At 48.0% G+C, this 25,832-nt stretch overlaps 1 protein-coding gene across 3 annotated transcripts; it reads right to left on the minus strand.

Annotated features, from left to right (window-relative positions):
- Window positions 1-3,278: 3,278 nt before the first annotated feature.
- Window positions 3,279-25,008, minus strand: LOC139255460 (zinc finger protein 239-like). 3 transcript variants are annotated; one of them, XM_070873940.1, is made up of 4 exons: window positions 24,579-25,008; window positions 22,935-23,115; window positions 22,066-22,154; window positions 11,028-13,936 (listed from the first exon to the last, which is right to left on the minus strand). In XM_070873940.1, the coding sequence occupies exon 4, from the start codon at window positions 13,827-13,829 to the stop codon at window positions 13,212-13,214; it is 618 nt and encodes a 205-aa protein (XP_070730041.1). In that variant the 5' UTR covers window positions 13,830-13,936; window positions 22,066-22,154; window positions 22,935-23,115; window positions 24,579-25,008; the 3' UTR covers window positions 11,028-13,211. The 3 variants fall into 3 exon arrangements, 2 of the variants coding, with proteins under 2 accessions (XP_070730041.1, XP_070730040.1); XR_011592052.1 differs by lacking the exons at window positions 11,028-13,936; window positions 22,935-23,115 and adding an exon at window positions 3,279-3,363; XM_070873939.1 differs by lacking the exon at window positions 22,935-23,115.
- Window positions 25,009-25,832: the final 824 nt, after the last annotated feature.

The following is a 25,832-nucleotide window of genomic DNA, read 5'->3' on the forward strand; positions in this document are numbered from 1 at the left end:
CTCTGACTTTTCTCCCTAGTCTATCCCCAGGACCAGTGTGTATCTAAGTCAATGGGACCCTCACTGACCTTTCTCCCCAGTCTATCCCCAGGACCAGTGTGTATCTGAGTCAATGGGACTCTCTCTGACCTTTCTCCCCAGTCCCCCAGGACCAATGTGTATCTGAGTCAATGGGACTCTCTCTGACCTTTCCCCCCAGTCCATCCCCAGGACCAGTGTGTATCTGAGTCAATGGGACACTCTCTGACCTTTCTCCCCAGTCTATCCCCAGGACCAGTGTTTATCTGAGTCAATGGGACTCTCTGATCTTTCTCCCCAGTCTATCCCCAGGACCAGTGTTTATCTGAGTCAATGGGACTCTCTCTGACCTTTCTCCCCAGTCTATCCCCAGGAACAGTGTTTATCTGAGTCAATGGGACACTCTCTGACCTTTCTCCCCAGTCTATCCCCAGGACCAGTGTGTATCTGAGTCAATGGCACTCTCTCTGACCTTTCTCCCCAGTCCCCCAGGACCAATGTGTATCTGAGTCAATGGGACTCTCTCTGACCTTTCCCCCCAGTCCATCCCCAGGACCAGTGTGTATCTGAGTCAATGGGACACTCTCTGACCTTTCTCCCCAGTCTATCCCCAGGACCAGTGTTTATCTGAGTCAATGGGACTCTCTGATCTTTCTCCCCAGTCTATCCCCAGGACCAGTGTTTATCTGAGTCAATGGGACTCTCTCTGACCTTTCTCCCCAGTCTATCCCCAGGAACAGTGTTTATCTGAGTCAATGGGACACTCTCTGACCTTTCTACCCAGTCAATCCCCAGGACCTGTGTGTACCTGAGTCAATGGGACTCTCTCTGACCTTTCTCCCCAGTCCATCCGCAGGACCAGTGTGTATCTGAGTCAATGGGACTCTCTCTGACCTTTCTCCCCAGTCTATCCCCTGGACCAGTGTTTATCTGAGTCAATGTAACTCTCTGACCTTTCTCCCCAGTCTATCCCCAGGACCAGTTTGTATCTGAGTCAATGGGACACTTTCTGACCTTTCTCCCCAGACTATCCCCAGGACCAGTGTGTATATGAGTCAATGGGACTCTCTCAGACCTTTCTACCCAGTCGATCCCCTAGGACCTGTGTGTATCTGAGTCAATTGGACACTCTCTGATCATTCTCCCCAGTCTATCCCCAGGACCAGTGTTTATCTGAGTCAATGGGACTCTCTCTGACCTTTCTCCCCAGTCTATCCCCAGGACCAGTGTGTATCTGAGTCAATGGGACTCTCTCTGACCTTTCTCCCCACTCTTTGCCCAGGACCAGTTTGTATCTGAGTCAATGGGGCTCTCTGATCTTTCTCCCCAGTCTATCCCCAGGACCAGTGTGTATCTGAGTCAATGGGACTCTCTCTGACCTTTCTCCCCAATCCCCCAGGAACAGTGTTTATCTGAGTCTAAGGAACTCTCTCTGACCTTTCTCCCCAGTCTATCCCCAGTACCAGTATTTATCTGAGTCAATGGGACACTCTCTGATCTTTCTCCCCAATCTCTCCCCTGGACCAGTGTTTATCTGAGTCAATGGAACTCTCTGACCTTTCTCCCCAGTCTATCTCCAGGACCAGTGTTTATCTGAGTCAATGGGACTCTCTCTGACATTTCTCCCTAGTCTATCCCCAGGACCAGTGTGTATCTGAGTCAATGGGACACTCTCTGACCTTTCTCCCCAGTCTATCCCCAGGACCAGTGTGTATCTGAGTCAATGGGACAGTCTCTGACTTTTCTCCCTAGTCTATCCCCAGGACCAGTGTGTATCTAAGTCAATGGGACCCTCACTGACCTTTCTCCCCAGTCTATCCCCAGGACCAGTGTGTATCTGAGTCAATGGGACTCTCTCTGACCTTTCTCCCCAGTCCCCCAGGACCAATGTGTATCTGAGTCAATGGGACTCTCTCTGACCTTTCCCCCCAGTCCATCCCCAGGACCAGTGTGTATCTGAGTCAATGGGACACTCTCTGACCTTTCTCCCCAGTCTATCCCCAGGACCAGTGTTTATCTGAGTCAATGGGACTCTCTGATCTTTCTCCCCAGTCTATCCCCAGGACCAGTGTTTATCTGAGTCAATGGGACTCTCTCTGACCTTTCTCCCCAGTCTATCCCCAGGAACAGTGTTTATCTGAGTCAATGGGACACTCTCTGACCTTTCTCCCCAGTCTATCCCCAGGACCAGTGTGTATCTGAGTCAATGGCACTCTCTCTGACCTTTCTCCCCAGTCCCCCAGGACCAGTGTTTATCTGAGTCAATGTGAGACTCTCTGACCTTTCTCCCCAGTCTATCCCCAGGACCAGTGTTTATCTGAGTCAATGGGACGCTCTCTGATCTTTCTCCCCAGTCTATCCCCAGGACCAGTGTGTATCTGAGTCAATGGGACTCACTCTGACCTTTCTTCCCAGTCCCCCAGAACCAGTGTTTATCTGAGTCAATGGAACTCTCTGACCTTTCTCCCCAGTCTATCCCCAGGACCAGTGTTTATCTGAGTCAAAGGGACTCTCTCTGACATTTCTCCCTCGTCTATCCCCAGGACCAGTGTGTATCTGAGTCAATGGGACACTCTCTGACCTTTCTCCCCAGTCTATCCCCAGGACCAGTGTGTATCTGAGTCAATGGGACAGTCTCTGACTTTTCTCCCTAGTCTATCCCCAGGACCAGTGTGTATCTGAGTCAATGGGACCCTCACTGACCTTTCTCCCCAGTCTATCCCCAGGACCAGTGTGTATCTGAGTCAATGGGACTCTCTCTGACCTTTCTCCCCAGTCCCCCAGGACCAGTGTGTATCTGAGTCAATGGGACTCTCTCTGACCTTTCCCCCCAGTCCATCCCCAGGACCAGTATGTATCTGAGTCAATGGCACTCTCTCTGACCTTTCTCCCCAGTCCCCCAGGACCGTGTTTATCTGAGTCAATATGAGACTCTCTGACCTTTCTCCCCAGTCTATCCCCAGGACCAGTGTTTATCTGAGTCAATGGGACGCTCTCTGACCTTTCACCCCAGTCTATCCCCAGGACCAGTGTGTATCTGTGTCAATGGGACTCACTCTGACCTTTCTCCCCAGTCCCCCAGAACCAGTGTTTATCTGAGTCAATGGGACTCTCTCTGACCTTTTGCCATTGTCCATACCCAGGACCAGTGTGTATCTGAATCAATGGGACTCTCTCTTCCCTTTCGCCCCTATCGATGTATGAAAGCTCTTTGAATCAATTGTTTTCTCTGTTTGGTGATCTCACAATTCCGGGCTGGTTCACCTGGTGTTGTTCCTCAGTCTACATTCCCTGTTAGGTCCACAGCTGGAATTTTCTCAAGCACTCCTAAATTCACCGGGACATCTAATCAGGACAGAAAATGAGAACAATATTATCGGTGTGAAATAGAGTGCGATGTTAACCTACCTTGTAGTTACTGGTCAAAACAAAACATTCAAGTAAAAATAATTCAATATTCCACGGTTAGAGACTCCTCATATACCGGCCGTGCATTTTCCAGGAGTAGGTCCATATTGAAGATACAAACATAGAAAATAGCTGGAGTAGGCCATTCAGCCCTACTAGCCTGCACCGCCATTCAATAAAATCATGGCTGATCATTCAACCACAGTACCCCACCCCTGCCTTCTCTCCATAAACCTTGATCCCTTTAGCCCTAAGGGCCACATCTAACTCCCTTTTGAATATATTTAGTGAACTGGCCTCAACAACTTTCTGTGGCAGTGAATTCCACAGGTTCATCACTCTCTGAGTGAAGATGTTTCTCTTCATCTCGGTCCTAAATGGCTTACCACTTATCCTAAGACTATGTCCCCTGGTTCTGGACTTCCCCAACATCGGGAACATTCTTCCCGTATCTACCCTGTCTAATCCCATCAGAATTTTATATGTTTCTATGAGATCGCCTCTCATTCTTCTAAATTCCAGTGAGTATAAGCCTTGCCGATCCAGTCTTTCCTCTTGTCAGTCCCGCCATCCCCGGACTCAGTCTGGTGAACCTTCCCTGCACTCCCTCAATAGCATTAAGGTTCTTCCTCAGATTAGGAGACTAAAACTGCACACAATACTCCAGGTGTGGTCTCACCAAGGTCCTGTACAACTGCAGTGAGACCTTCCTGCTCCGATACTCAAAGCCTCTCGCTATGAAGGCCAGCATGCTTTCTCCGCTATCTGCAATCACTGCCCATTCCTTTATATTCCTGGCAGAAGCCCATCCAGGACACACCCGCCCAGTCTCCACCTATCTGTCTGTCCCTCGTGTTTTACTTTCTCTCAGTGACACCTCAGGCAGAGAGAGAGCTGACAGACAATATATTCAGCTCAGACACTCAGCGACTTCCCTGGAGCATTGGCTAGCTTTAATGACACTGATTAACAAGGGCTTTCTCCCTCCCACTCCCACTTTCTGGGGCTCTCTCTGTGTCCGGAGAGACAACAATGGACATCCAACTCGCTCTCAATTCCTGTCTGAGAGAGGGACCGCCCACCGTGTGTGAGGTCAGGGCCCCGCCCACCATGTGTGAGGTCAGGGCCCCGCCCACCGTGAGTGAGGTCAGGGCCCCGCCCACACAGCCCCTGAGCCCAGCAATGTGAGAGAATAAAGAGAGAAGATGCTGGGAACAGTCAGCCTGAGAGCTCAGGCAGTGTGTGTGGGGGGACAGAGAGAGAGAATGGAGCTGAGGGAAGATCATTGTCATTGGCCTGACATTCAGGGCCAGGGGCCTTTACCTGCTGCTGGGGGCAGTGCAGCTGAAAGATTGAATGACAATATACAGCACTGTTTCCTGACACAACATGTTAATGCAGTCACTGGGGAAAACCAGAGATTGGATCTGGTGTTTAGTAGTGAGCCTGACCTGGGATCAGGCCTCCGTGTGGGGAACATCTGGGCAACACTGATCACATTATACCGTCCCGATTGGCTGGGAGAACCAAAGGGACTGAGACCCTGCGACACGGACCGCATTTCAGGGCAAACTTCTCCCAAACTGGCAGAGGATTGTAACAGGTAAATTGGTCAACCCTCCTCGGTGATGATGTGACCAATGTTGGATATCAATGGAAAGGTTTTAAGAACAAGTTTAAAAATGTGGTAAACAAATGTAGTCAAAATCAAAAGATAGAAATGTGGTAAGAAAAAGCCGAGGTGGGCGACTGGCTCTGTACAAAGATGTAAACAGAAAAGTTTCCACAAATTAAATAAATGTCACACTTATATAAATAGGGTGAATACAAGGAACAACTAAAGAAAACGAAGGCTGCTATTTGATCAGCAAAAAGTCTCTGGCAATAAAAGGATTGCAGACAACTGGCCGTCATGGGCAGAGCTTTTTCAGTTATGTGCTGAGTCCGAGAACTATCAAAGTCTGTATTGGGCCACTGAAGGGTGTTCAAGGGCAGGTTACACAGGACTCACTGAATATGATGGGAATATCAGTGAGTACTGTGCATCAGTCTTCACCCTTTAACATCATGCTCAAATGTTAGAATTTAATAATACTAGTTTTATCAGTAACATTAACATATATAAGCATATTATTTTAGAAAACATTCAGAACTTAAAAAGAGATAGAGCAGCCGGACTGGAGGATATCAATCCAAGGGTCCTCCGCGAGATGGGACATGTGCTGTGTGAGGGTTCTCCGCGAGATGGGACATGTGCTGTGTGAGGGTCCTCCGGGAGATGGGACATTTGCGAAGTGAGCCCCTCCGGGAGATGGGACATGTGCTGTATGAGGGTCCTGCGGGAGATGGGACATGTGCTGCGTGAGGGTCCTCCGGGAGATGGGACATGTGCTGTGTGAGGGTCCTCCGGGAATGGGACATGTGCTGTGTGAGGGTCCTCCGGGAGATGGGACATGTGCTGTGTGAGGGTCCTCCGGGAGATGGGACATGTGCTGTGTGAGGGTCCTCCGGGAGATGGGACATGTGCTGTTTGAGAGTCCTCCGAGAGATGGGACATGTGCTGTGTGAGGGTCCTCTGGGCGATGGGACATGTGCTGTGTGAGGGTCCTCCGCGAGATGGGACATGTGCTGTGTGAGGGTTCTCCGCGAGATGGGACATGTGCTGTGTGAGGGTCCTCCGGGAGATGGGACATGTGCTGTGTGAGGGACTTCCGGGAGATGGGACATGTGCTGTGTGAGGGTCCTCCGGGAGATGGGACATGTGCTGTGTGAGGGTCCTCCGGGAGATGGGACATGTGCTGTGTGAGGGACTTCCGGGAAATGGGACATGTGCTGTGTGAGGGTCCTCCGGGTGATGGGACATGTGTTGTTTGAGAGTCCTCCGAGAGATGGGACATGTGCTGTGTGAGGGTCCTCTGGGCGATGGGACATGTGCTGTGTGAGGGTCCTCCGCGAGATGGGACATGTGCTGTGTGAGGGTTCTCCGCGAGATGGGACATGTGCTGTGTGAGGGTCCTCCGGGAGATGGGACATTTGCGAAGTGAGCCCCTCCGGGAGATGGGACATGTGCTGTATGAGGGTCCTCCGGGAGATGGGACATGTGCTGCGTGAGGGTCCTCCGGGAGATGGGACATGTGCTGTGTGAGGGTCCTCCGGGAATGGGACATGTGCTGTGTGAGGGTCCTCCGGGAGATGGGACATGTGCTGTGTGAGTGTCCTCCGGGAGATGGGACATGTGCTGTGTGAGGGTCCTCCGGGAGATGGGACATGTGCTGTTTGAGAGTCCTCCGAGAGATGGGACATGTGCTGTGTGAGGGTCCTCTGGGCGATGGGACATGTGCTGTGTGAGGGTCCTCCGCGAGATGGGACATGTGCTGTGTGAGGGTTCTCCGCGAGATGGGACATGTGCTGTGTGAGGGTCCTCCGGGAGATGCGATATGTGCTGTGTGAGGGACTTCCGGGAGATGGGACATGTGCTGCGTGAGGGTCCTCCGGGAGATGGGACATGTGCTGTGTGAGGGTCCTCCAGGAGATGGGACATGTGCTGTGTGAGGGACTTCCGGGAGATGGGACATGTGCTGTGTGAGGGTCCTCCGGGAGATGGGACATGTGCTGTTTGAGAGTCCTCCGAGAGATGGGACATGTGCTGTGTGAGGGTCCTCTGGGCGATGGGACATGTGCTGTGTGAGGGTCCTCCGCGAGATGGGACATGTGCTGTGTGAGGGTTCTCCGCGAGATGGGTCATGTGCTGTGTGAGGGTCCTCCGGGAGATGGGACATTTGCGAAGTGAGCCCCTCCGGGAGATGGGACATGTGCTGTATGAGGGTCCTCCGGGAGATGGGACATGTGCTGCGTGAGGGTCCTCCGGGAGATGGGACATGTGCTGTGTGAGGGTCCTCCGGGAATGGGACATGTGCTGTGTGAGGGTCCTCCGGGAGATGGGACATGTGCTGTGTGAGGGTCCTCCGGGAGATGGGACATGTGCTGTGTGAGGGTCCTCCGGGAGATGGGACATGTGCTGTTTGAGAGTCCTCCGAGAGATGGGACATGTGCTGTGTGAGGGTCCTCTGGGCGATGGGACATGTGCTGTGTGAGGGTCCTCCTCGAGATGGGACATGTGCTGTGTGAGGGTTCTCCGCGAGATGGGACATGTGCTGTGTGAGGGTCCTCCGGGAGATGGGACATGTGCTGTGTGAGGGACTTCCGGGAGTTGGGACATGTGCTGTGTGAGGGTCCTTCGGGAGATGGGACATGTGCTGTGTGAGGGTCCTCCGGGAGATGGGACATGTGCTGTGTGAGGGACTTCCGGGAGATGAGACATGTGCTGTGTGAGGGTCCTCCGGGAGATGGGACATTTGCGAAGTGAGCCCCTCCAGGAGATGGGACATGTGCTGTGTGACGGTCCTCCGGGAGATGGGACATGTGCTGCGTGAGGGTCCTCCGGGCGATGGGACATGTGCTGTGTGAGCCACTCCAGGAGATGGGACATGTGCTGTGTGACGGTCCTCTGGACGATGGGACATGTGCTGTGTGAGGGTCCTCTGGGCGATGGGACTTGTGTTGTGCGAGCCCCTGGCGTGTATGTTTAATAGCTCACTGTGAAATAGTTCCTACAGATTGGAAGGATGCTAATGAAGTCCCCATTTTAATAAAAATGTGACAAGGCAGACTCGGGTAACCAGAGGCCCATCAGTTTAACATCAGTAAGAGGTAAGATGCTTGAAAGAATCATAGGGGATGCAATATATGAATACTTGGATAGGGAGGGACATATTAGGAACTCCACAACCCATAATAAAGAGTTCATGTCTCACAACTCTAATTGTAATTTTTGAAGAAGTTCCAAAGTTGGTGGATGAGGGAAGCCCAGTAGACATTATCTACTTCGATTTCCAAAACCCTTTTGATAACGTACCGCACAACAGGCTTCTCTATAAGATCGGAGCCTCTGGTATTAGTGAAATATATTGAGCTGGACACAGAACTGTCTGGCAGGATGTAGGTAAAGAGCAGTTATAGATTGATTTGGATCTGTTTGGTACCGGTCACCAGTGGTGTCCTGCAGGGATCAATGTTGGGACCATTTCATTTTACTATTTTTATTAATGATCAGGATTTTGGGTTTAGGGGCACAATTTGCAAATTTTGAAATGATACCAAGATCTGTGTGAGTGCTCGAACTGTCGAAGAGGCTCGTCTGATTCAGGCAGATCTTAATGTGTTGGGAGACTGGCCTCATGACTGGCAAATGATGTATAACTTAGATAAGTTCAGTGTTATTCATGTTGGAAGGGCAAATGCTCAACATTCATTCACCCTCCAGGGAAAGGCATTAAAAAGATGGTGGAGATAGAAAGAGATTTCGACATTCTAGTGAATACATCCTTAAAGGTACACGAGCAATGCAGTGCAGTGACAGTTAGAGCAAATAGGGTGTTGGGATGTATCCATAGGACAATTGAGTATAAGACGAGGCGTACTGTTTTGTCCTTATACAAGACCTTAGTCAGGCCACACTTGGAATACTGTGTCCAGTTTTGGTCTCCTCACATGGTGGGTGATAGAGGTTCTGGAAAGGGTCACTAGACTAATTCCAAGTCTAAAGCATCTTCGTTACCAAGATAGGTTAAAAGAGTTGGGACTCTTTACCTGAGAGCAGTGTAAACTTCGGGTGATATGATTGCGGTTTATAAGATAATGAAGGTGAAAGAGAGTGTTCCAGCTGACCGTTTATTTCAATTAAGTAGGTTAGACAGAACCAGGGACACAAATTTCAGTTGTACAAGGCTAGATCTAGGTTAGACATCAGGAGGTGGTTCTTTTCCCAGAGAACAGTAGACCTCTGGAACAAGCTGTCCTCTCATGTGGTGGATGCAGACTCACTGAATTCCTTCAAGTAAAAGCTGGATTTGTTTCTGGCTGTGGTGGAGATTAACACTTACAGAAGGTAGGTACTGCAGGGAGTTTAATGGCCAGAGTGATCTCCTGGACTAGTTTCCATCACTTCAATGGGTCGGAGCTGAATTTCCCAGATTTTATTTTCCCAAATTGTCCGAGTTTTTTTTTAAATCTGTATTTTTGCCTCTCCCAGGAGATCACATGGATTCGGGTGGAGTGGAATGTATACGCTGTGATATATCGCAATTGTGTGGGACAGGCTTGATGGACCAGATGGTCTTTACCTGTCCGTCATTTATCGTGTGTATCAAAACGTTTCCTCTACACTGTCCCATCGAACACTACCAGAGCAGGTACAGCACGGCTTAGATACAGAATAAATCTCAGGCCCCGAATTCGTGCCCACAGGCCCCGTGGTGACAGGCCCGGGGGAGCAGGGTCACTGGCGGCCATCTTGCACAGAGCGGGATCAGGACGCATGCGCGGCCATCTTGGTTCAGGAATAGAGAGTGGGCGGGGCTTCAGAATCTCTGTTCCCAACTGGATCCCAGTGCCCGGGAGATGGACATTCTGGGCAACACATTTTTCATCATCTTAGAATCAGAGACTAGTTACAACATGGAAGGAGACCATTTGGCCCGTCGAGCCCATGCCGGCTATCTGCAAGAGCTTCTACTAATCCCACTCTATCTACTCTGTCCAGACCCCTCATGATTTTGAACACCTCTGTCAAATCTCCTCTCAATCTTCTCTGTTCTGAGAACAACCCCAACTTCTCGAGATTATCCACATAACTGAAGTCCCTCATCCCTGAAATCATCCTTGTAAAACATTTCTGCACGCTCTCAAAAGGCCTTGACATGCTTACTAAAATGCGGAAGCCAGAATTACTCCAGCTCAGTCAACAGGCTCCCCTCTGAAGAGGAACTAAACTACAGAACCAGTGGCAACCTGTTCAACCTTCGTCGTCTCCAGGCCAGGTCCAAGACCACCCCAATCTCTGTCGCTGAGCTACCGTACGCGGACAATACCTGCGTCTGCGAACATACAGAGGCTGAACTTCAAGTCATAGTCAACGTATTTACTGAGGCACACCAAAGCATAGGCGTTGCACTAAACATCAGTAAGACAAAGTCCTCCACCAGCCTGTCTCGCCGCACAGCACTCCCTCCACCCACCCCCCGCAGTCATCAAGATCCATGGCACGGCCCTGGACAACGTGGACCATTTCCCATACCTCAGGAACCTCTTATCAACAAGACCAGACATTGACGACAAGATTCAACACCACCTCCAGTGCAGCCTTCGGCCGCTTGAGGAAAAGAGTGTTTGAAGACCACGCCCTCAAATCTACCACTAAGCTCATGGTCTACAGGGCTGTTGTAATACCCACCCTCAGAGACATGGACCATGTACAGTAGACACCTCAAGTTGCTGGGGAAATACCACCAACGAGGTCTCCGCAAGATCCTGCAAATTCCCTGGGAGGACAGATGCACCAACGTTTGTGTCGTCGACCAGGCCAACATCCCCAACAGTGAAGCACGGACCACATTTGATCAGCTCCGCTGGGCAAGCCACATTGTTCGCATGCCAGACACGAGATTCCCAAAGCAAGCACTCTACTAGAAACTCCTTCACAGCAAACGAGCCAAAGATGTGCCAGAGGAAACGTTACAAGGACACTCTCAAAGCCTCCCTGATAAAGTGCAACATCCCCAGTGACAGCTGGGAGCCCCTGGCCAAAGACCTTCCTAAGTGGAGGAAGAGCATCCGGGAGTCTCATCGCTGAGAGCGTGCAGAAATCAACCGCAGGCATCAGAAAGAGCATGCGGCAAACCTGTCCCACCCATACCTTCCCTCAACGACAATCTGTCCCACCTGTGACAGGGACTGTGGCTTCGTATTGGACTGTTCAGCCACCTAAGGACTCATTTTTAGAGTGGAAGTATGTCTTCCTCGATCCGAGGGACTGCCTATGATGATGATGATGACCCAGAATTGGACACAATACTCCAGTTGAGGCCGAACCAGAGTTTTACGTGGGTTCAACATAATATCCACACTTCTGTACTCTATACCACTATTCATGAAGCCGAGGGTCCTGTAAATCTTTGTAACCACTTTCTCAACCTGTGCTGCCACCTTCAGTGATTGGTGCCCATATACGCCTGGGTCTCTCTGTTCACGCCCCCCTTTACAATTGTACCCTTTAGTTTATATTTCCTCTCCTCTTTCTTCCTACAAAATGTATCACTTTTAAACTTTTCTACGTTAAGTTTCATCTGCCACATGTCTGCCCATTCCACCAGTCTATCAGACTTTCTGAAGTCTATCACTATCCTCCTCACTGTTCACTGTACTTCCAAGTTTTGTGTGAGCTGTAGATTTGGAAATTGTGCCCTGTACACCCAAGTCTAGGTCATTAATATAGATTAAAAAAAGCAGTGGCCCCAATACCGACCCCTGGGGAACACCACTTCCTCCAGTCTGAAAAACAATGTTTACCACGACTCTGTGTGTATCACTTAGCCACTTTCATATCCATGCTGCCACTGTCCCTGTTATTCCATGGGCTTCGATTTTGCTGGTATTGGTAACACGCCTGGGATCACTAAACACAAAACCCAGTCTGTTAATCACTTTCAGCTACTGGACTTAGCATGTGCCCCACAGCATCTCTTCTACCTTCAATATGTGAATAGAGCATCACATCTGTAAACCTGGTTTACGTTTATATCCACTCAGCAAATCTATTTAAGAAAATCCTGTAGGCCAATGAGACACTGTTAAGGTGCCAGTGTGCTGCTGGTTTGATTGGCATTTTGCCTGTAATGGACTCCGTATTTTGGTCTCCGTTTTTAAGGAAGGATATATCTGCATTGGAGGCAGTTCAGAGAAGTTTCACTAGGTTGATTCCGGAGATGAGGGGATTTACTTTTGAAGATAGCTTGAGTAGGTTGGGCCTAAACACATTGGAGTTCAGAAGAATGAGAGATGATTTTATCGAAACATAAGATAATGAGGGGGCTTGATAGGTGGATGCAGAGAGGATATTTCCACTTACACGGGAAACTAAAACTAGGGGACATAGTCTTAGAATAAGGGGCCACCCAATTAAAACTGAGATGCGGAATTTCTTCTCTGAGGGTTGTAACTCTGTGGAATTCTCTGCCCAGGAGAGCTGTGGAGGCTGGGTCTTTGAATATATTTAAGGTGGAGATCAAAAGATTTTTGAGTGATAAGGGAGTAAAGGGTTATGGGGAGTGGGCAGGGAAGTGGAACTGAGTCCATGATCAGATCAGCCATGATCGTATTGAATGGCGGAGCAGGCCCGAGGGGTCAAATGGCCTATTCCTGCTCCTATTTCTTATGTTCTCATGTTCTAACTGAACATTTCTCCCAGTGTAACCTTGTCTGTAATGAAATATGTGTCATTTAATAAGCCTCAGGTCCTTGCTCATGTCTGCTGCAGATTCCAGAGTTGATTCCGGAGTTGATGGGATTGACTTATGACGATAGGTTGAGTAGGTTGGGCCTATACACATTGGAGTTCAGAAGAATGAGGTGATCTCTGTGTGGCCCTGAAGGACTGTGTCCAGGTTGAAGTTCTGTTCCCCCTGTAAAATCCTCCCCACAGATTGTCGTTTCTCAGCTCTAGCCAGGTGATGCTAAACCCTCAGGTGGGAAAGACAAAAATCCACAGCAATGTGTTGAAAGCAAAACTAATTGATGTGTCCATATCCCAAATATTATACCTCTTTCCAGTTACAGGAGTTATTACCATCAGCGTTACAGGATTTATAAACCACAACTGTCAGAATGAACACGATGCAGTCCAGGATGTGATTACCAGCAGCAATAACAACAGAATCCAACCCCTGCAGTCACTTGTGAACTCGCTGGTGTCTCAGCAGGTTGCCTGACAGAGAGAATCCCTTCCCACACTTAGAGCAGGTGAACGGCCTCTCCCCAGTGTGAACTCGCTGGTTTGTCAGCAAGTGGGATGATGTATTGAATCCCTTCCCACAGTCGGAGCAGGTGAACGGCCTCTCCCCAGTGTGAACTCGTTGATGTCTCAGCAGGTCGGATGACCGAGTGAATCCCTTCCCACAGTCGGAGCAGGTGAACGGCCTCTCCCCAGTGTGAAGTCGCTGATGCCTCAGCAGGTGGGATGATGTAGTGAATCCCATCCCACAGTTAGAGCAGATGAACGGTCTCTCCCCAGTGTGAACTCGTTGATGTCTCAGCAGTTCGGATGACCGAGTGAATCTCTTCCCACACTCGGAGCAGGTGAACGGCCTCTCCCCAGTGTGAACTCGCCGATGTGTTTCCAGCTGGGATGGGTAGTTGAATCGTTTCCCACAATCCCCACATTTACACAGTTTCTCCCCAGTGGGACTGCACTTGTGTCTCTCCAGGTTGGACGATTGGCTGAAGCCTTGTCCACACACAGAGCACGTGTACCGTTTCTCCCCACTGTGAACGGTGCCTTCTGCTTCCATGGTCAAAGGTTGATGATATTCCAGTCCCGATGTATCGCGTGACTGTCAGATCTTGAGATGATGTTTGGTTTGAGCTTCCAGTCTACAAATCCTCTCCTTTTAACACCCTGTAAAGTGAATTTCAAACAGGAAAAGTGAGTGTGAGAGAGAACCCACAAAAACACAAAGGCAGGTTGTGAAATTGAGCTTAATGAATCTGGTCATTTGTGGGGCCGGCACGAGAAACAAGTGACCATGAAAGCTGCCGGATTGTCGTCAAAACACATCTGGGTCAGTACTGTCCTTCAGGGAAAGGAACCCACCTCCCTCGACAGACCCACATGGGAAATTGTTGTTCCCACTGGGCCGAGAGGTACTGGGGGTGAAACCCAGCAGCTTCTCCCCCCTCTCCATCCAGCTCAAACTGATGTAACAAACAGACCCACACAGGAGGCTAGGGAGTGACTTCCACATCCAGCGCCCACTGATACAGAGCGGCTGGGAATTGCTGGGCCTGCTGTATAAATGTAAGTTGTTGTTTTCCTGGTGTGGGGGAGGGGCTGCCCCCGGGGGTTTCTGGTGCCCGGGGTCCCGACAGCCGCGCTCGGCGTGGTCCGGGGCCCGAGAGCCGCGCTCGGTGTGAACCGGGGCCCGAGACCCGTTCTCGGTGTTGCCCGGGGCCCGAGAGCCATCCTCGGTATTGCCCAGGGCCCGAGAGCCACCCTCGGTGTTGCCCGGGGACTGAGAGCCACACTCGGTGTTGCCCGGGGACCGAGAGCCACACTCGGTGTTGCCCGGGGACCGAGAGCCGCACTCGGTGTTGCCCGGGGACTGAGAGCCACACTCGGTGTTGCCCGGGGACCGAGAGCCACACTCGGTGTTGCCCGGGGACTGAGAGCCACACTCGGTGTTGCCCGGGGACTGAGAGCCACACTCGGTGTTGCCCAGGGACTGAGAGCCACACTTGGTGTTGCCCGGGGACTGAGAGCCGCACTCGGTGTTGCCCGGGGACTGAGAGCAGCACTCGGTGTTGCCCGGGGACTGAGAGTCACACTCGGTTAAAAAGGAGGCAGACAAAAAGCAGGAAATTAAAGACCAGTTAGCCTAACATCTGTGGTTGGGAAAATGTTGAAGAGTTCATTCTTAAAGAAGCAGTAGCACAACATTTGGAAAAGCATAATTCGGTCAGGCAGTCAGCATGGATTTATGAAGGGGAGGTTAATTCTTTGAGCATGTAATGAACAGGGTGGATAAAGTGGGTGTGATGTATTTGGACTCCCAGAAGGCATTTGACAAGGTGCCACATAAAAGGTTACTGTACAAGATAAAAGTTCACGGGGCTGGGGGTAATATATTAGCATGGATAGAGGATCGGCTAACTAACAGAAAACAGAGCGTCAGGAAATATGGTTCATTTTCCGGTTGGCAATCAGTAACTAGTGGGGTGCCGCAGGGATCAGTGTTGGGACCCCAACTATTTACAATCTATATTAACGACTTGGAAGAAGGGACCGAGTGTAACGTAGCCAAGTTTGCTGGCAATACAAAGATGGGAGGAAAAGCAATGTGTGAGGAGGACACACGTAATCTGCAAAAGGACACAGACAGGCTAAGTGAGTGGCAAAAATTTGGCAGATGGAGTGTAATGTTGGAAAGTGTGAAGTGATGCACTGTGGCAGAAAAAAATCAAAGAACAAGTTATTATTTAAATGGAGAAAGATTGCAAAGTGCTGCAGTACTGAGGGACCTGGGGGTACTTGTGCATGAAACACAAATGCTTAGTATGCAGGTGCAGCAAGTGATCAGGAAGGCCAATGCAATCTTGGCCTTTTTTGCAAAGGGGTTGGAGTATAAGAGCAGTGAGGTCTTGCTACAGTTACACAGGGTATTGGTGAGGCCACACCTGGAATACTGCGTGCAGTTTTGGTTTCCATATTTATGAAAGGATACACTTGCTTTGGAGGAAGTTGAGAGAAGGTTCACTTGGTTGAGATGAGGGGTTGACTTATGAGAAAAGGTTGAGGAGGTTGGGCCTCTACTCATTGGAATTCAGAAGAATGAATGAGAGGTGATTTATCGAAACGTATAAGATAATGAGGGGGCTTGAGAAGGTGGTAGCAGAGAGGATGTTTTCACTGATCGGGGGAGACTAGAACTAGGGGGCATAATATTAGAATAAGGGGCACCCCATTTAAAACTGAGGTGAGGAGGAATTTCTTCTCACAGAGGGTTATAAACCTGTGGAATTCGCTGCCTCAGAGAGCTGTGGAAGCTGGGACATTGAATATATTTAAGACAGAGATAGACAGTGTCTTAACCGATAAAGGAATACAGGGTTATGGGGAGCGGGCAGGGAAGTGGACCCGAGTCCATGATCGTATTAAACGGTGGAGCAGGCTCGAGGGACCATATGGCCCACTCCTGCTCCTATTTCTTATGTTCTTATTTTCTTATATAGTGGGTGTCTGGTATGGGAGTGTGGATTTGACTCTATCTGTCCACCTCTGGTATGTGGATGAGGGTTTTACTCTGTATGTTAGTTTCTGATACGAGAGCATGGATTTTATCCTGAACATGTCAATTTCTGGTAATTGCCTGTGGGTTTAATTCTGTATCAAAAAGGGCCACATTACAACATAATTCTAAAAGGACAAAGAGTGTTTAAAAAAAACAAGCCTGAAGGCTCTGAGTCTCAAAGCGAGAAGCATTGTAATAAGGTGGATGAATTAACTGCACAGATATCTGTTAACGGATATGATGTAATTGGTATTACTGAGACATGGCTCCAGGGTAACCAAGGCTGGGAACATAACATCCAGGGGTATTCAATATTCAGGAAGGATAGCCAGAAAGGAAAAGGAGGTGGGGTAGTGTTAATGGTTAAAGAGGAGGTTAATGCAATAGTAAGGAAGGACATTGGCTGGGATAATGTGGAATCTATATGGGTAGAGCTGCGAAACATCAAAGGGCAAAAAATGTTAGTTGGGGTTGTGTACAGACCATCAAACAGTAGTAGGGAGGTTGGGGATGGCATCAAACAGGAAATTAGGGACGCGTGCAATAAGGGTAGAGCAGTTATCATGGGTGACAACCTGCATATTGATTGGGCTAACCAAACTTGTAGCAATACTGTGGAGGAGGATTTTCTGGAGTGTATAAGGGATGGTTTTCTAAACCAATATGTCGAGGAACCAACTGGAGAGCTGGCCATCCTAGACTGGGTCTTGTGTAACGAGAGAGGATTAATTAGCAATCTGGTCTTGCGTGGCCCCTTGGGGAAAAGTGACCATAATATGGTAGAATTCTTCATTAAGCTGGAGAGCGACACAGTTAACTCAGAGACTAGGGTCCTGAACTTGAAGGAAACTTCAATGGTATGAGACGTGATTTGGCTGGGATAAACTGGCGAATGATACTTAAAGGGTTGACGGTGGATAGGCAATGGCAGACATTTAAAGATCACATGGATGAATTACAACTATTGTACATCCCTGTCTGGCGGAAAAATAAAACAGGAAAGGTGGCTCACAAGGCAAATTAGCGACTGTGTTAAATCCAAGGAAGAGGCATAGAAATTGGTCTGAAAAAGCAGCAAACCTGAGGACTGGGAGAAATTTTGAATTCAGCAGAGGAGGACTAAGGGTGTAATTAGGAGGGGGAAAAAAGAATATGAGAGTAAGCTTGCAGGGAACATAAAAAACTGACAGCAAAAGCTTCTATAGATGTGTGAAGAGAAAAAGATTAGTGAAGTCTAATGTCGGCCCCTTGCAGTCAGAATCAGGTGAATTCATAATGGGAAACAAGGAAATGGCAGACCAACTGAACAAATACTTTGGTTCTGTCTTCACTAAGGAAGACACGAATAACCTCCCGAAAATACCAGGGGACCGAGGGTCTAGCGGGAAGGAGGATCTGAGGGAAATCCTTATTAGTCAGGAAATGGTTGGAGGGAAACTGATGGAACTGAAGTCCAATAAATCCCCAGGGCCTGATAGTCTGCATCCCAGAGTAGTTAAAAAAGTGGCCCTAGAAATAGTAGATGCATTGGTGATCATTTTCCAGAATTCCATTGACTCTGGATCAGTACCTATGGATTGGAGGGTAGCTAATGTAACCCCACTTTTTAAAAAAAGGAGGGAGTGAGAAAACAGGGAATTATAGACGGGTTAGCCTGACATCGGTGATGGGGAAAATGCTGGAATCAATTATTAAAGATGTAATAGCAACGCATTTGGAAAGTAGTGACAGGATCGGTCCAAGTCAGCATGGATTTATGAAAGGGAAATCATGCTTGACAAATCTTCTAGAGTTTTTTGAGGATGTAACTAGTAGAGTGGACAAGGGAGAACCAGTGGATGTGGTGTATTTGGAATTTCAAAAGGCTTTTGACAAGATCCCACACAAGAGATTAGTGTGCAAATTTAATGTCCACATTTTTTTTTCTGCAGTTCTAGTCAGGTAGAACAGTTCCACTTTGGAACAGAATTTTTTCTTCAAAAGGGGGTGTGTCCGGCCACTGACGCCTGATTTGAAAGTTTCCACAGTGAAAACGTACTCCAAACTAACTCAGAATGGAGCAAGTGAAGATTTTTGTAGAACTGAAAAAACCTGTTCTACACATTAAAAAATCAGGCGCAGATTTCAAATTAGGCGTCCAGAACGAGGTGGGGGGGGAGGGAAGTCATTAAATTCTACAATCAATCCTTATTGTTTTTATACAAATATTATAAAAATAAATCCAACCTGAATAAACGTTTATAAGCAAAGAAGAGATTAAATAAAGCATCTTCCTATCTGTGTGAAAGTTCTTCAGCCAGGGAGAATACTGCAGCAAGCCTCACAAAATGAGGCAGCTGTTCCCGAAGGTGGGCGGGCGGGAGTGAACCGAGCGACTGAACGCAGGGGGGGGGGACAAAGCCATTCCAGATGGCGGGAGGGAGGGAGGGAGGAAAGGAGACAGAAGGCTGCAGGAAGCCACAAAAATTGAGGAGCCATTTCCCGACGGCAAAAGGGGGATGTTGTCGGGAAACGGCTGCCTCAACTTTCTGAGGTTTCCTGCAGCCTTCTCAGTGCTGATGGCAATGTGGTTTTATTTAAAAATGTTCAAAAACTAAACAGCTACAAAGAACTACAAAAATGGCCGAGTGCCAATGTTTCCTTCACACTGAGCATGCGCGAAAGCTCCAACGCGCACGCACAGCGTTGCCGGCAGGAAAAAAAATAATTTAAATAGTACCCGCCCCCTCCCACTTACAAAATCGGTGCGAGTGTAGGCTCCGCCCCCCTGGGCGCCGCACCAAGCAGACAAGGAGCTGCACGGCTCTCCAGAATCACGAGTTTTTTTCCGGCGCCGTTTTAGGCGCGAAAAACGGGCGCCCAGCTCAGAGGGGTGACCGTTTTTTATCGTGTGGAGTCTTGGGCCCATAGTATTGGGGGTAATGTATTGACGTGGTGGGAGAACCGTTGGCAGCCAGGAAGCAAAGTGTGGGAATAAACAGGTCCTTTTCAGAATGGCAGGCAGTGACTAGTGGGGTGCCGCAAGGTTCAGTGCTGGGATCCCAGCTATTTGCAATATACATCAATGATTTAGATGAAGGAATTGAGTGTAATATCTCCAAGATTGCAGATGACACAAAGCTGGATGGCAGTGTGAGCTGTGAGGAGGTGCTAAGAGGCTGCAGGGTGACTTGGACAGGTTAGGTGAATGGACAAATGCATGGCAGATGCAGTATAGTGTGTATAAATGTGAGGTTATTCACTTTGGTGGCAAAAACAGGAAGGCAGATTATCTGAATGGTGACAGGTTAGTAAAGTGGGAGGTGCAAAGAGACCTGGGTGTCATAGTACATCAGTCACTGAAGGTAGGCATGCAGGTACGGCAGGCAGTAAAGAAAGCAAATAGCATGCTGGCATTCATAGCGAGAGGATTTGAGTATAGGAGCAGGGAGGTCGTACTGCAATTGTATAGGGCCTTGGTGAGACCACACCTTGAGTATTCTGTGCAGTTTTGGTCTCTTAATCTGAGCAAGGACGTGCTTGCTATTGAGGGAGTGCAGCGAAGGTTCACCAGACTGATTCCCGTGATGGCAGGACTGACATATGAAGAAAGACTGGATCAGCTAGGCTTATACTCACTGGAATTTAGAAGAATGAGAGGGGATCTCATAGAAACATGTAACATTATGACGGGAGTGGACAGGTTAGATGCAGGAAGAATGTTCCCGATGTTGGGGAAGTCCAGAACCTGGGGTCACAATCTAAGGATAAGGGATAAGCCTTATAGGACTGAAATGAGGAGAAACTTTTTCACCCAGAGAGTGGTAAACCTGTGCAATTCTCTACCACAGAAAGTTGTGGAGTCCAGTTCGTTGGATATATTCAAGAGGGCGTTAGATGTGGTCTTTACGGCTAAGGGGATCAAGGGATAGGGAGAGAAAGCGGGAGTGGGGTACTGAAGTTGCATGATCAGCCATGATCATACTGAATTGCAGTGCAGGCTCGAAGGGCCGAATGGCCTGCTCCTGCACCTATTTTCTATGTATCTTTCCATTCCTGGTGTGTGAGTATGTGTTCTGTGCTGTATCTGTCCATCTGTTACGTGAATGTGAGCTCTACTCCATATCCGGCATTCTCCAGTATGTTAGTATTGTTTTACTGTGTACCCCAATTCCTGATAGTTAGAAAATAAAACGAATACTCTGTTAATTTGTGTTATGGAGGGGAGTGTTTATGCTGAATCTGTCGGTCTCTGGTAAATGAGTCTGAGTTTCACTCTGTATCTATCTATCTCTGCTATGTGAGTGTGGGCCTTTCTCTGTATCTCCATTTCTGTTATGGGAGTCTGGGTTTTATGCTGTATCTGTCAAGTTCTGACATGTGATTGTGGGCCTTACTCTATAACTGCCAGTTTCTGCTTAATTGTGAGTGGACTTTCCTTTGTACCTGTCAGTTTCTGTAATGAAAGAGAGATCTTTACCCTGTACCTGTCAATTACTGGCTCGTGAGTATGGGCATGTCACTGTCTGTCAATTTATATTATGGGAATATGGATTGTAATATGTCAGCCTCTGATATGTGAGTATGGGTTTTATACCATATCTCTCAGTCTCTGATATGTGAGTGTGGGTTTTATACTGTATCTCTCAGTCTCTGATATGTGAGTATGGGTTTTATACTGTATCACTCAGTCTCTGATATGTGAGTATGGGTTTTATACCGTATCTCTCAGTCTCTGATATGTGAGTGTGGGTTTTATACTGTATCTCTCAGTCTCTGATATGTGAGTATGGGTTTTATACTGTATCATTCAGTCTCTGATATGTGAGTATGGGTTTTATACCGTATCTCTCAGTCTCTGATATGCAAGTGTGTGTATTTTTCTGTAACTGTCAGATTTTGGTGTATGTTGAGGTTTAATCTGTGCTTCTCAGTTTCTTCTATGTTGGACTGTACCTATTTGTTCCTGCTACTTGATTGTGTGTTTTAGACTGTTCCTATCAGTTCCTGCTATGTGACTGTGGAATTTACTCTGTATCTGCTAGTCTCTGGTATGTGAACGTGAGAATCAATGTTAATTTTTACCTGTATTTCTCTGATGTGTGAGTGAAGATTTTGCGTTCTCCGTGTCATTGTTCAGATGTGTGGGTGTGGGTTTTACTCTGCCCCGATCAGTTCCTGCGTAGCAAGTAATAATTTTACTTACTGCCTTTCAGTTTTCCGATATGCGCACATGGGATTTACACTTTACCTGTCACTCTCTGGTATGTAAGTGGGGATTTTATTCTGTTACTGTCACTTTCATATATGTGGGTGTGTGTTGTCTACTGTATCTCTCAGTCTATGGTACGGGAATGTGGGGTTTATTCTGCACCTGTCATCTTCTGGTATGTTCAGGGGGTTAAATACTGAATCCGTCAGATTCTGAAACATGAATATGGCTTTTGCTCTGTACCCATCAGCTTCTGATATGCGAGTGTGGTTTATACTACCTGTTTAACATTTTTTCTGATAGATGATTGTCTTTTATTCTCTACCTGCCAGTTTCTGGCAAGTGAGTGTGGGTGTTTAATGTACCTGTCAGTGTGATCTATTTCAATGGTGAAACAGCATGTGATTATACTGCTCCATGTGGCTGTAAGATTCACAATGTAACTCTGCCACTTCGGATCACTGTGGGACTGACAGCTTCTGCTGTCTGTGACAATAGGATTGAGGCCAGTTCTGTGTCTCTGCGCTCTGTGAGTGATAATCGACTTACTGTGTGTGAGAAGGAGCTGCCTGCACTGTTCCTTGTGTTCCAGGTGGAGGAAAGATCACATTTGTTCTGGCTGGTTGAAGAATTTTGTTCTGAGAATAATAATACGAGAACATTATTAGTTCTAAGATATGGATGCGGGGGACAATACGATGTATCTGAGGGAGTGACAATGTATCTCTCGATCATCAGCAACGCGTTTCTGGAGAACTCAGCTCACCGAAACAATATAACCCGTCTTTAAAATATCTTCTCCCACACTCCTCTCCTGGTGCCTGCAATAGATGTACTTTGTGAAATTCCCCACATCCTCACTGTCAGGCTGTGTTACCACTGCTCACTGTCCGAGAACAACAGACACGGTGAGATTGGAACTGAATCAGGAACATTCACTACTGATTTGGGGAAAGAAAGCAGCAATGATTTGAAAGAGCGAGTGGTTTACTTTCTCTGTTACCTTACACTATCCACACACAGCCCAAGAATGGCCTCTCGCTTCCCCCACTCACATCTTGTTCCGGAACTAGTTCCTGCTCCACTCTGCCCTTACACACAGCCCCCGAGGGAACTAAACCAGGAACGTTCACTCCTGGTTTGGAGAGAGAAAGCAGCAGATTGTAAACAGCAGATTCTGCCCATTCTGTCTCCCTTACCCTGGACACACACTGTCCACACACAGCCCGAGAATGGCCTCTCCCTTCCCCCACTCACACCACGCACTGACACTGATTCTTGGTCCACTCTGCCTCTTACACACAGCCCCCGACTCCCCCTGAACTCCCCCCGGACTCAATGCCGATCTCTGAGCCCATCTGCGGACACACTCCCAAAGCGCTGCGCTGCTGTAAGGAGGTTGCTGCTCGCTGCCTTACCCCGGGGACACGGTGTCACCATTCCCGGCTGTTTTAAACCATCTTCTTCCGCTCACTGAGTGAATGGCGATCACAGGCAGTGCTGGGGGAGGGGAGGGCGCATGTGCTCTTCTGCTCACTGGAAATCCACACAGGGGGTGGGGCTGAACTGTGCATGCGCAGCTCTCTGCAATAATTCAATCTGTAAAAATCAAAGTGCACTTTTCCCAATTTACTTTTATCAGAATCTGAGCAAAGGAACTGGGCCTGGGGGGAAAGGACAGAGAATGATTAAAGCTGCAAGCGTTGTCCCTTGGAGATGATCAATTTGGGATCATTCCGTGCAGGGTGTTTCTCTCCATTAGCCCGTCTTCACAAAGCAATCCTGCAGCAACATCGGAGGGACGAGGGAGTGGGAGTGTTTGCTGGGACCGTGCAGGAGTTAATATCTGACAGAAACAATCCAAGATCAGTTGAATTCGAGTAAAACACTCGGTCACTGAGAGTAATACTGAAGTGTATAATCAAGGGGCTTTGGTGAGGGAAGAACTTAATACAATAACAATTCATAATGAAGTAGTACTCAGTAAAATAATGGGACTAAAGGCAGACAAGTCACCTTGCCCTGATGGTTTACATCATAGGATCTTAAGAGAAGTGGCTGCAGAGATAGTGGACACATTAGTTGTAATCTACCAAAATTCCCTGGATTCTGGGGCAGTCCCAACAGATTGGAAAACCGAAAATGTAACGCCTATATTTAAAAAAGGAGGCAGACAAAAAGCAGGAAACTATAGACCAGTTAGCCTAACATCCGTCATTGGGAAAGTGCTGGAGACCATTATTAAGGAAGCAGTAGCGGGACATTTGGAAAAGCTTGATTCAATCAAGCAGAGTCAGTATGGCTTCATGAAAGGGAAATCATGTTTGACAAATTTGCTGGAGTTCTTTGAGGATGTAATGAGTAGGATGGATAAGGCGGAACCAGTGGATGTGGTGTATTTAGATTCCCAGAAGGCATTTGATAAGGTGGGACATAAGTGATTACTACACAAGATAAAAGCTCACTGGGTTGGGGGCAGTATATTAGCACAGATAGAGGATTGGTTAACTAACAGAAAACAGAGAGTCGGGATAAATGGGTCTTTTTCTGGTTGGCAAATGGTAACCAGTGGGGTGCCGCAGGAATCGGTGCTAGGTCCTCAACTATTTACAATCTATATTAATGACTTGGAAGAAGGGACCGAGTGTAATGTAGCCAAGTTTGCTGATGATACAAAGATGGGTGGGAAAGCAAATTGAGGACAAAAAAAATTTGCAAAGGGATATAGACAGGGTAAATGAGTGGGCAAAAATTTGTCAGATGGAGTATAATATGGGAAAATGTGAGGTTATCCACTTTGGCAGAAATAATAGAAAAGCAAATTATAATTTAAATGGAGAAAAATTGCAAAGTGCTACAGGACAGAGAGACCTGAGGGTGTTTGTGCATAAAACACAAAAAGTCAGTCTGTAGGTTCAGGAAGTAGTCAGGAAGGTAAATGTAATGTTGGCCTTTATTGTCAGGGGGATAGAATAAAAAGCAGAGAAGTCCTGCTCCAAGTGTACAGGGTATTGGTGGGACCACACCTGGAATACTGTGTGTTTAAGGAAGGATATACTTACACTGGAGGCTGTTCAGAGGTTGATTCCGGCGAGGAGGGGGTTCTCTGATGAGGACAGGTTGAGAAGGTTGGGACGATACACTTTGGAGATCAGAACAATGAGAGAAATCCGAGGTGTGAGAATAAAATAACTCAGCTCTTACTTTACCAAGATGGCCGCGCATGCGCTTTGCTGCTCACTGAACCAAGATGGCGGAGGACTGACCCTGCCTTCCTGTACAAAGATGGCCGCCGTTACCCGGGGCCTGTGACCGGGAGAAAGCCTCGAGGCTGCAGCCGCCGATATTCCGGTTGTTATTCCGGGCTTCCGGCGGGCACCAGTTGTTTCTGAAGCCTCCCCGGCTCCCCGCTGGTCCTTTACTCCCCTCCGCCCCGCGGAGTAGGAGCTGTTTGGCGGAACACATTTCACCACAGCCGCTCCGCCATTACACGCACCGCGCATGCTCCAAATACAGCCAGGTCCCGCGCCTGCGCACTGGGCCCCTGTAGTCTGCGCTCGGCACATTCTCCATCGCGGGGAATGCTGGGTAAATACCCAAAACCACTTTAGTGACTGGGACAGGATATCCTGGGCCCCCATTGGGCACTGAACATGTTCATTCTGGCCCTCAGTCATTGTTCCTGCTGCTCTGTATAACCCTGTCCCTGAGCTGGACAGTAATGTTCTGTCTCAGGATTGTTTCAAACACCCTGTGTCCAATATTGGATTTCTCCATAAAAATAGACTCATTAATGTTCCCGTCCCTTCCATTTTGGGCTTTTTCTTACTCTAGATTGTTTCACTTCTCACGTAATTCATCTTTTCCCACATCAAATCCCAAACTTGTTTCATTTGAGTATCCGGCTTGTGGATGTCTCAGACTGAACCGGCGTGTCTCACTTTACACTCATTTAACGTTCCTTTCAACCAACCCTTGAAAGAACTATCTTTCGTAAGACGGTAAATCTGTTATTTTCTGTATTTAACGATTGTTGAATGCGGTTAATAGATCTCCACACATACTGCATGGAGAACTTTGAAATGTTCTGATCTTTGTAATTGCCTTTGCTAATTTTGATGGGTTAGTTGATTACAATTACTTGTTACTAACATACCTTGCAGTATTTCTTGCATCAAAATAATTGTTTAAATACTTCCTTTATCAGGTCTTTAGCTTCCCCACTGATCTCTGTTTCTTCTTGTGGGGGAATCGAGAACTCGGTGGCAAAGTCTGAGCATAAGGGGGCGCCCATTTAAAATGGAAATGAAGAGGAA

This window comes from Pristiophorus japonicus, unplaced genomic scaffold (assembly GCF_044704955.1).
Source record: "Pristiophorus japonicus isolate sPriJap1 unplaced genomic scaffold, sPriJap1.hap1 HAP1_SCAFFOLD_61, whole genome shotgun sequence".
Classification (NCBI taxonomy): domain Eukaryota; kingdom Metazoa; phylum Chordata; class Chondrichthyes; family Pristiophoridae; genus Pristiophorus; species Pristiophorus japonicus.